The following is a 10,869-nucleotide window of genomic DNA, read 5'->3' as shown; positions in this document are numbered from 1 at the left end:
TTGTTGTTTGTCATTTCTCTGATCACAAATGCAGACATGGTTTTATGTTTACGCGGCGCTATGCAACACGTAAAAAGACTGGATGCAACAAATGCCTCGTTTGTAATGGGTTTTATTGGTTTTGTCTCGTCGCGCCGGGACACGGCATCACAGTATGGTAAGAGGCGTCACATTTCTGTCACACGTTTGAGGTATTCGGCCAATCATAACGCACTGGATAGCTGGCCAATCAGAGCACACCACGCTTTTCAGAACGATGAGCTTTGTAAAAATCGACGTGTTTCAGAAAGGCGGGGCAAAAAGTATGTGTTTTTTTTTTTTACCTTAAACCGCATAAACACATTGCATTACACCAAATACACAAAATAATGTTATTTTTAGCAACGTCATATGACCCCTTTAAATCAGTGAAATGACTGCATTGTCGAAATGGTGGAATAGTGCAATTTGTTCTTATACTTAGGTGCCAGTTTGAGCAGGTCTGAATCTGAAAATGGCTGAAAAGATCACAGCCAACCAGTCTATTGAGACAAAGTGAGCTAATTCCAGTAGCAAAAGCTTGCTCAAATAATGGTGTTTATGGCTTCCAGTAAAACTAAGGAGGTAGTTTCAGGGTCCAGACGTTGAAGATAGACAGATCTTAACCAACGCTCTCCATATGGTGTGAATATACAGCCTTTTCATCCCTTTTCCTCTCAGTGTCTTGTGCCTTTGCCTTGTTTAGATTATGACTTTAAAAAGAGTTCAAATACTTGTCATATTTATCTGCGCTTCGTTATGGAGCAAAAGGTCTCTCTGGATTTATGTGGTTACGGTAATGAGGGAAGTATACATCAGATGTTTTATAAACTGAGATTGCCCTATGACATGTTATTAATGATTAAAGGCCCATTCACATTGTGCCAACACTGTCCAATGCATTGAACTTTATGAAGTAAGCTATGACTACAGCATTACTCTAGTCATCGTTGTCATTCAGTGCTCAAAGTTCAATCAATTTTTGCCATTTTTGAATTTGTCGAAAGGTCCTAATGTATTTTTGTGATTTTCACATAATTTTGGCAACAAGAAACTGTCAGACATTATGAATACCTTTTTTCTTTGAACAGGTACATTCACACAAATCGGGTACTTAAAAGCTTATCCAATCAAAAGTAAACTAGTAAACTGTTAAGCTAAAGAATTAATCTTAAGTTTAAGAAGAGAAAGCGGACAGATCGAGTCATCAAAGGTTGCTGCAGGACACAGTGATGATACCACAGTAGACGACTAGATAAAAACAGAGGCCTGCGGTGTGCGGATAGAGGCCAGAGATGGCTGTGATTGGCTGTTGGCTGGATTGCTCTCCTGAGCTGAAGTTTCAGGTTACGATACTTCATTAAGTCTCTGATTAATGGCTTCATAGTGGAGTTATTACCCTCTTGTTGTGGTGACCCCAGCTCATGTTCATTAGCCCAGTAATAAGGCGCTGGTCTGGGGAGTGTGTCCCTGACACATGACTATAGGAGAGGGAGAGAAAGAGACTTAGTTCAGGGGTCGTCTTGTGGCTCTGATTGAAATAGCCGTGTATTTAAGCAGCAATGTTCCCCTGTCTCTGTGTTAGTATTCAGAACTGACCGATCATTAATCACAGAACTGAGATCCTTTTCCAGCAGTATGGTAATCAGACTAATCAAGACTTGAGTGAAACTTTTCAACCTCTTAAAAGATACTAATCAATTTATTAACTGAAATGTTGGCTTTTGATGTCCAGTGATTGTATTATTGCAGGTGGTTTAGTGCCTTGAAAGTATCTGCTTTCCATTTTATTTTCTACAATAACACTGTAGTTAAGGGTGGGAATCACAAGAAATGTAAAGCTAGTGAATTTTTCCTGACTATTTATTTATTCAGTATTCATAGTCTTTTTTAAATGTGGCATACAGTAAGTGCAAACCAATTATTGGCTTTAACTGTATTAAATAGTACCGAACAAACAAAAAATGTGGTAACATTTAATTTATTCTATTGTTTTTATAAAATACCACTGATTAAAGAACTCACAAGTCGTTAGCTGTATGTGTTTGATTCACTAAAAAGAACCAAATGATAAGAGTCATTTATTCGTGAATTGGTTGGAATACACTGGTTGCACTGTATGGTTTTGATTCACCAAAAAGAACCTGCACATCAGAATCATTTGTTTGCAAATCATTTTGATCACCCTGGGTGTGTTGTATGACTTTGATTCACTATAAAGAACATCCTCAAAAGAGTCATTCATTTGGGAATCAGACTACTCACTTTATGCTGTATGGCTTTGATTCACCAAAAAGAATTGTCTCAAAAGAGTTATTTGTTAGCGAATTGGTTGGATTCGGAAAACCCTTGTTGCACTGTTTGGTTTTGATTCACTAAAAAGAACTGACTCATAAGAGTTATTTGCTCGGGAATCTGACTACTCACTTCATGGTGCGTGGTTTTGATTCACTAAAAAAAACTGACTCGAGTAATTTGTTTAGGAATCGAACTTCTCACTTCAGACTGCATGGTTTTCATTCAGAAAAGGCTTATGAGAGTCATTCGGGAATCAAACTACATTGATCGCAGAATGAGTACTATATGTTTTACCCTGTAGAGTCAATAGCAGTGTTGCAATAGCAATTGCAATTGCAACAACCAATAATGAAACACAACATCATTCGATTTCTGTATATAAATGAATGGAATAATTTCTAAATAAGAACCGGTTCTTGATATTTATGTAGTATTTCTCTGTCAGGCCGCAGTCAATCACACAATCAGTCATATGTATTTCTAAACTTTCCAAATAATCTCCAGTCCAACCATCAAACACTTTTTGTCTTAATGCGTTTAAACTTAAAACCAGATTGGCCTGCGTGTCCTCAGTGTAAATAAACTCAACTTGCCTTTATTTTTACCCCTCCAACTTAGTTTATTTTGAGTCCTTTTAAAAAACCTCATAAAAAAATATGAGGTTGCTCCCAAACCCTCTTAGAAGCTGTATTTTTTTAGAGGGGGGACGAATGAAAGAAAAGAGAAGCTTGTTTTCTTTTTCTCTGGTTTGTTTTCCAGTCACTTTAAAATGAACTCTGGGTGCATGACGAGAAGGCCGCAGATGGTGTGGTGTGCGATGGGAGACAGTCGTAGTTTTTGCTTCACAGATGACTGGAGAGCGCTATGAAAACATGCCTTTTACACTTCTGTCCTGCTGCTGTCACACCACGACGAAAAGGCCAGTTTTGCAAGTAAAACAAAATATCATTGTCTCCTTGCTTCTCAGTAATTGGTCTCCTGAGATAATTGTAAAAGTGCTTAGTAAGGGTGCTACAGAGAATTTGGTGTGAAAATATGTAAGCATGAGGGCACGTTTTATGTAAGTCTCAATAAAAGACAGAGGGAAAGTTCAAGACTAAGGCTGTCACAACAAAAGGCTGCACTTTTCGCTCTACTGCACTCTGTTTATGATGCTGTAATATAAAACTGCTGCCCCCACAATCCTTAACATAGTCTTCATCTCCATCTTTTGTCCTAAAGATTTTGTTTTGTCATCTCTTTTCCAGTCTCCAGTGGTGTCGGTGGGTTTTGCTCGGTTTCATCCTAACCTTTTGGTGGGTGGCACATACTCGGGGCAGATTGTTCTCTGGGACAACCGAAGTCACCGAAGAACGCCGGTTCAGAGGACCCCCCTGTCCGCTGCAGCACACACAGTAAGAGAACCTACAGATACAGTCATCAATTACACTCCATCATGAATTCAGTTAAGTGTTTTCAAAGAGTCTTATTCTGTGGAAAACAAAAGGATTTTACCCAAGCCACTCTTTTACATACAATGAAAGTGAACGGTGACTATGACTGTCAAGCATGATTTTCGGTGAGTAACAACTTAAATCTTAGTCTGTTTCCTACCCAAAGCTCAAAGCGTCATTTCATGTGAAAAAGTTTGCTTAATTGTACTGAATGTTCAGTTGTAGTGTATTTCAAGTCTTAAATGTATATTTAAAAAAAAACTGTCCTTGCAGATAATTAATTAAATAAAAGGCCTCTTAAATGTACTTTCATTTTTTAACACACTTAAGTACACTTAAAAATTGCACTTAATAATTGTCAAATTAAAGGTTCACTTTAAAGTACATTAATACATTTTGTAGTTTGATTTTTTTAATAAACATACTAAAGCATGTGTAAAGTACTCGATTATACTTTTATAATCATGTGTTATACAATTTTACAGTTAAAGATTTAAATGTAATATTTTAAATGTACTAAATTGCAGCTTCATCATTACAAATGTCCAGTTACAAATAAATTTAAATGCATTTAAATACACATTTTACTGCTTGACAGTATATTCGGCAATGCACTTTTACCAAAAATTATAAAATTACATATAAAGATGTGCTTAAATCTTATTTATAGTAAGTGGATCAAAAAGCACTCTTAAGTTCAACAAATTTCATTTAATATAAATTTACATTTTAATTTATTTGCAGCTAATGCATTTTAGAGTCTAAAAACCATTACATTCAGTTCACACTTAACTACATTCCTTTAAAGTATATTATTTACATCATAAGTACTCTTTTTTTTTTTTTAAGTATGCTAAATTGTACTACTATATTAAACACTTTTGTGGTGCTTTTTTGTCTATTTTGATTTCCATTTACTTTTATTGTATGGAAGAGAGCAGCATAAACATTCTTAAAAAGAACAAAGAAAATCATACAGGTTTGGAACAACATGAGGGTGAGTAAATGATGACAGAATTTTCATTTTGGGTGAACTATCCCTTTAACCGGACAATCAGGCTATTACATGATGCTGGTAGCAATCAACCCCTCAACGTTTTCCTGACCTCATCTTCCCTCTGTGCAAAAGGCCGCCCACTGTCTACACAGGGCTAGACTCAGTCTGTCAGCACAGTCAGGCTCAATGAGCCCCATCTAACTCCTTGTCATGCAATAAAGACAGTACAGCCTAGTAGCAGAGGAAAGGGACGTCCATAGACCCTTATTGTTCTCAGCTGCCACACACATGGCCCCTGAATGCCATACATGCTGAGGGTTTAAACTCCCGTGCCCTCAATAATGAAAGCCTATGTCTCGACTGCCGTCTCACCAGTCCACCGGCCCGTCTGAAAGAGCCCATTGTTGGTCAAAAAACAAAAATCAAATTGTCGACAATAACGACATAATGGATTTACACAGTTGACTGTATTTGCAGACGGGCAGATGCTCAGGCCAGGTTAGTTCACAAGCTAGGTATTGTCTCTATATAGACATTCAGTTCATAGCTTTCATTAAGGGACCATTCATAGATGTTTGCTCTCCATGTATAACACTTTCTTGAATTTCTCATATTTGTCAGACAATTGTAGGTGACATACTGTAAATGTATTTTTCTCAAAGCACCCTGTTTACTGCGTCAATGTGGTTGGCACTCAGAACGCCAACAACCTGATCACAGTGTCCACAGATGGCCGGATGTGCTCCTGGAACCTGGATATGCTGTCACAGCCTCAGGTCAGTGCTGATATTACTCCAGCATCCATCACGTCTGTATAAAAGTCTTCTTGCTCAATCCATGTGTGTCTGTTGTAGGAGAGCATGGAGCTTGTTTATAACAAGTCTAAGCCGGTGGCTGTGACTGGGATGGCCTTCCCCACTGGAGACGTCAATAATTACATTGTTGGCAGTGAGGAGGGAACAGTGTATACAGCATCCAGACATGGCAGGTGACTGGCACATACATGCATACATTTGACAGACTGTCCATGATAACCGTTAGACACTTAGAAGTGCTTTGGGTGATCCGATCAGAAGAGGTCTGTAACGATTCAGCCCACTGAAGGCGAGCGTAGTGAGGAACCCAAGTGCAGTTTATTCAAACAAGGTGAAATCCAAAATCCACAACAGGGTGAAACAATTACAAAATAAAAGACATGAAAACATGAACATGAAACAAAACCCAAACACCACATTACAAGGTCAGAGATAAATAAAGTATAACTGGGGTCCAAACCATTCAGAGGTAGTCGGAAATGCATGTGGTCATATTTTTTTATCTAATTTGTAGTGATGTCCATCCTGAACTGCCTACTCACCTGTCAATCAAAACAAGCATTTTAAACTTTGTTGTTGGCTTCTGATAAAAAAAAAAATTTTATTCCTTATTTATAACACATTTTAATTATTTAAAATCAAACCCAAGATCCACTCAGAATCATAAGATGAGGAGATAAAAAAAAAAAAAGGTAAAAAAGAATATATATATAAAATTACAAAAAATATATAAATTATGTGACCGAAAAGATAAAACTCATGACCAAAACAAAATACAGATGAGTACATGTATAAATTACGATCTCAAAAGATCCAATGAAGTCACAACAAGGTCTGACCAAAATTGTATTGTCTTTCCGGTGGTGCCGTGCACTTTATCCATGGGTAATATTTTTTAATGAGCCACGGTAATATTTTTTGTAAGATCCTTCAGAAATCATGTTAATATGCTGATCTGGTGCTCAAGAAACATTTCTTCTTATTATCAATGTGAAAAAAGTTGTGCTGCTTAAAAGTTTTGTGGAAACCAGAGTATGTGGAATATTTTTTCAGGATTCTTTGATGAATATAAAGTACAAAAGGGCAGAAATTTATTAGAAAGAAATTAGTAATTTTGTAAATGTCTTAATACTGTCACTTTTGATCATTTTAATTGAATGTCTTTCAATATTTTATTAAGAATATCAAAACTGTTGTTATTATTTGATACCTTTGAGTTGTTTCCTTTTTGTGTTGCTCCACAGTAAAGCAGGCATCTGTGAGATGTTTGAGGGCCATCAGGGGCCAGTGACAGGCATCAGTTGTCACAGTGCTGTGGGTCCTGTCGATTTCTCCCACCTCTTTGTCACCTCTTCTTTTGACTGGACTGTAAAATTGTGGAGTACAAAGGTAAGAAATAATATCCTCTACACCTTTTAAGCATTATCAGAGTACCTCACTCTTCTCTATTGCCTAACCCTAGACACAGTGCAAGATGTACTAAATGAATTTATGCATGACTAATAATCAGTTTTAATGAGACTCATGGACTGGAATTAGCCACCATTTAAACATTAACTAGTACATCATCAATGAATTCATTCAAGAGTCTGAAGTTTTGTAGAACTTCTGTTCATTCAGTGATACTTGAATGTTTAAACATGGAATTATTTACACCTTCCCGTTCTAACAGCAGCAAACATTTTTTTGGTTTGAGGTTTTTCAGAAACCTCATTCAGAACATTCAGAAAGTACAAATAGTGAGTTATACATTTTTTTTAATCCATGTTTTTGTCTTGTTTTCCAGTAACATATATCTAAAATAACCCCACTGACGTTGTTTTTCTTTGTTTTAAGTATATATGTATGTATAAAAAAATACAGTACAAATTGAAATTACAGTAAAATTCTTATTATCTTAGACAATTTTTGTTTTCAAGTAAATGCATCTTGTGTTAAGGAGGTATCTTACTGGAAAGCAAGATAAAAGTGCTGGCTTTTTTTTTTTTTTTTTTGCTTTTTATGTTTATGAAACCCTAATATGAAATGTACAAACCAGGCAAAATGCACACACAGTCTCCAACATTAATGTAGGTACATCTTTACTAAAGAGCATTTTAAGCCCTGCTTTGTTAATGAAGACAGCATCTTGGCATTGTCTTGTACATGCAACTAAATCCATTCTGTATCCAAAGCTTTGAGACCACTGGACAGCGGCTTTTTGCCTTGGAGCTTAATCTGCAAGTTCAGAAATGAATGATTGAGTCTCTTGATTGGGGTTCAAACCACATGGACCAAAGAGATTGAGCAAGAGCTGGTTAGGGTGGGAGACGTATGGACATGGTTGTGCTCACAGATACTGCAATCTGTGTCTAGAGATACTGGCTCAGATCACATTAACCACAGAGTGAGGGAAGCATGAAGGCCAAGTATGAATAAAAGATGGACGTAGAAGGAATGTTAGGGGAGAAGAGAGAGGCACGAATTTAAAAAAAGCGATGGAAAAGTGGGATAGCTTGAAGAAGAGACATCAATGACACAACCTTGGTAGAAACGGAAAACATAAGTAGTAGTTAAAGGGATGGTTAACCCAAAAATGAAACTGATGAAATTCATTTTCTTACCCTCATGTTTTTTCAAATCTATGACTTTCATTTTTGTGTGGAACACAAAATGGGAAAATTTGAAGAACGCGCTGGTCGCTCTTTTCCATAAAATTACAATTAATAGGGACTGAAGTTTTTGGTCCGAATATCTTATCTTGAAAGGTGGTCCAAATATCTTGTTTGTTATGTTTTCAGGTCTTTTGAGGTCATATTGTAGCTGTATATATAATTCAAGTAATTTACAGGCATGAGGATGAGATAAGGATGACAGAATTTACAGTAAAGTTAAACATTATTTGTAGTTAGTATGGTTTATTTTTTTCAGAAATCAATTTTATTCAGCAGGGATACAATAAATTGATCAAAAGTGACGGTAAAGACATTTATAATGTTAAAAAATATATTTAAATTTTACAAATAAATGCTGCTTTTTAAAATGTATTACATTTTAAAATATATTAAAATACAAAACATTATTTTAAATTGTAATATTTCACAATATTACTGTTTTTTTAAACTATATTTTTCATAAAATTAAATGCCACTTAGATAAGCATACAAGAATTTTGAAATTTTCAAAAAGTTTGAATGGTACTGTACATTTTTATGAGAACTGTCCCTTTAAAGTGCCCCTATTATGCCATTTTTAAGGTCCCTAATATTGTTTTGGGAGTCTCCTACAATAGGTTTACATGCATGCAAGGTCAAAAAAACGCATTTGTTTTCTCAAAATATGCATTTAATATTGCCTCATTTTCCAACGATTTGTTTGAAGCAGTTCTAAGATTCAGTCTCTCTAAACCCTTCCTTTCAGTGGCGGTTCTAGACCACTGTAACTGGGGGGCCAGGCAGGGGCCACTTGTCGGTCATTTTTCACCATGTCATTTATCACTGCAATCTCTACAAGTAAGCTATAACAATTTAAACTCAAATGAATGTTTCATCATGTTTCATTTATCTGACAAATGATTTTGTATTGTAGTGTCAGTGGCGTCATGCTTGTCATGTGACACACAGCAGCCACAATAGCACTGTATAACTGATATAAGTTTATGTTTTATTTATTTTTTCCTTTTTATTTGAAATATTCCCAAATGTGTTAACTATATCATGAAATATCTCGATTCTCAAATATGTGTAAGTAAATATATTTTGCACCTTTATAGATTATGTTAGTTGATCTATAGGCTAATGGAATAAAAACATTGTAAGTTACTAATTATAACACTTTCATGGTACAGAAAGAGAGGAAAGAACATTTACATTAGGGCTGGGTAAAAAATATAGATATCTCGATATTAATTGATTCTCATTTTTACGGAAAAGTCTCATGTAATCGCTCAGTGTTTCAGCTGCACAAATACGTCAATATAACGTCTTGTAAACAATGACATGTAACGTCACATTTACCTCAGAAAAACATATTCGGTGACCATAAACTCATTAGTCAGCTAGAAAAATAAACTGTAGAGAGGGGCATTTTGCTAAATATATGCACCATATAACATATTCATTATAAATTTTACTGTTCTTCAATGTTTAATTTATGTATGAATAAATCCATCAAGTTTTTATGACAGCCACCATTAGGTTTATATAAAAAAATGAATTGAAGTAGAAATATTATTATGTAATTCTAACTTTATTATTTAAAAAACTTCATTAAGTGTAATTTTAACAAATCAGTAACAAATCATTAACCTTCAATATTATAGTAATGTAGTACCAACTGACTCTCATGTATATTTTACAGCATTAGTTTGAAAATTTGGCATGTAGCCTATACTGTACCTGATATATATATCCAAAATAATCGATATTGAATCGAATCGAATTGGTAATCGAATCGAATCGCAAGCTTGTGAATGAGAATCGAATCGAATCTTGAAATTTGTGTCAAAACCCAGCCCTAATTTACATTATCAAAAACATTATCACAGACTTCAGTCTAGCCAGAGTTCAAACTCTCAAAACTCCCATTATAATCACTGAAACTGTTTACACTGTGAAATGAATATCTTACATTCGTATGCACATCTACACTTTGTTGTTTCTCATGAGAAAATTCACCAGAGAGCAGAATACAGTCAGCGAGCGCACGCACTGAACAAAACACCGGCGTTTCAGCGATGACTCATCTGAACGCCTCTGATTGGTCATTGCATTCATAAGCTCAACAGAATCATGTGCGATTGGTTATAATTAGGCCTGTCGCAATAATCAATATATCGACTTATCGCGCAATATATGTACATGACCTCAATAATTTTTGGTGACGCAATATATCGCACATTATATTTACATAAAAATTAAAGTCACCATGTTTTTTGCATTCCACTTGTGCCTGTGTCTTTTGCAGCTTCTTGTAAATAACGTGGTCTAGTCATGAGGTGCTAGTTCAAATTTAAAAAATGCTTCTACAAAAAAAGTTTCATCTGAAGATATGGCCTTGTTTAGGGATCTGTGCCTTTGTGCATACGGACATCTGACTGCTAAGTAGGGATTGTGTTTTTCAGCAATAGTGTGCACCCTTAGTTTACAGAGCAAAGGTCAGGGAAAAATCTGTTGATGGAAAAATCTCCATACAAGTTCTTTGTGCATTTTTCTTTTTTTCTACTTAGCACTTTTTGTTAGAAAATGTTTATTTACTAATAATTCAGGTTTTTTAAGTTATCTAATATTTTGATACTTAATTTCCATGATCTAAATATTCTTAAAAATTA

The 10,869-nt window shown here is 35.4% G+C and overlaps 1 protein-coding gene across 5 annotated transcripts in view; it reads left to right on the top strand.

Moving 5' to 3' along the window:
- The window catches only part of dync1i1a (dynein cytoplasmic 1 intermediate chain 1a), a 106,840-nt gene that overhangs the window by 60,381 nt on the left and 35,590 nt on the right, over positions 1-10,869 (top strand). For all 5 annotated transcript variants that reach the window (XR_001638788.1, XM_016542732.1, XM_016542753.1 and 2 more), the window contains 4 exons: positions 3,564-3,710; positions 5,409-5,522; positions 5,601-5,734; positions 6,806-6,950. Coding sequence is in view for 4 of the 5 variants with exons in the window: in XM_016542732.1 (XP_016398218.1) it covers positions 3,564-3,710; positions 5,409-5,522; positions 5,601-5,734; positions 6,806-6,950 (540 nt within the window). In the remaining variant the exon portion in view is untranslated. The remainder of the gene's footprint in view (positions 1-3,563; positions 3,711-5,408; positions 5,523-5,600; positions 5,735-6,805; positions 6,951-10,869) is intronic.

Source organism: Sinocyclocheilus rhinocerous, unplaced genomic scaffold (genome assembly GCF_001515625.1).
Source record: "Sinocyclocheilus rhinocerous isolate Xijiao unplaced genomic scaffold, SAMN03320098_v1.1 scaffold193, whole genome shotgun sequence".
Lineage (NCBI taxonomy): Eukaryota > Metazoa > Chordata > Actinopteri > Cypriniformes > Cyprinidae > Sinocyclocheilus > Sinocyclocheilus rhinocerous.
The sequence above is the reverse complement of the archived record's forward strand: the minus strand, read 5'-3'. Positions and strand labels throughout refer to the sequence as shown.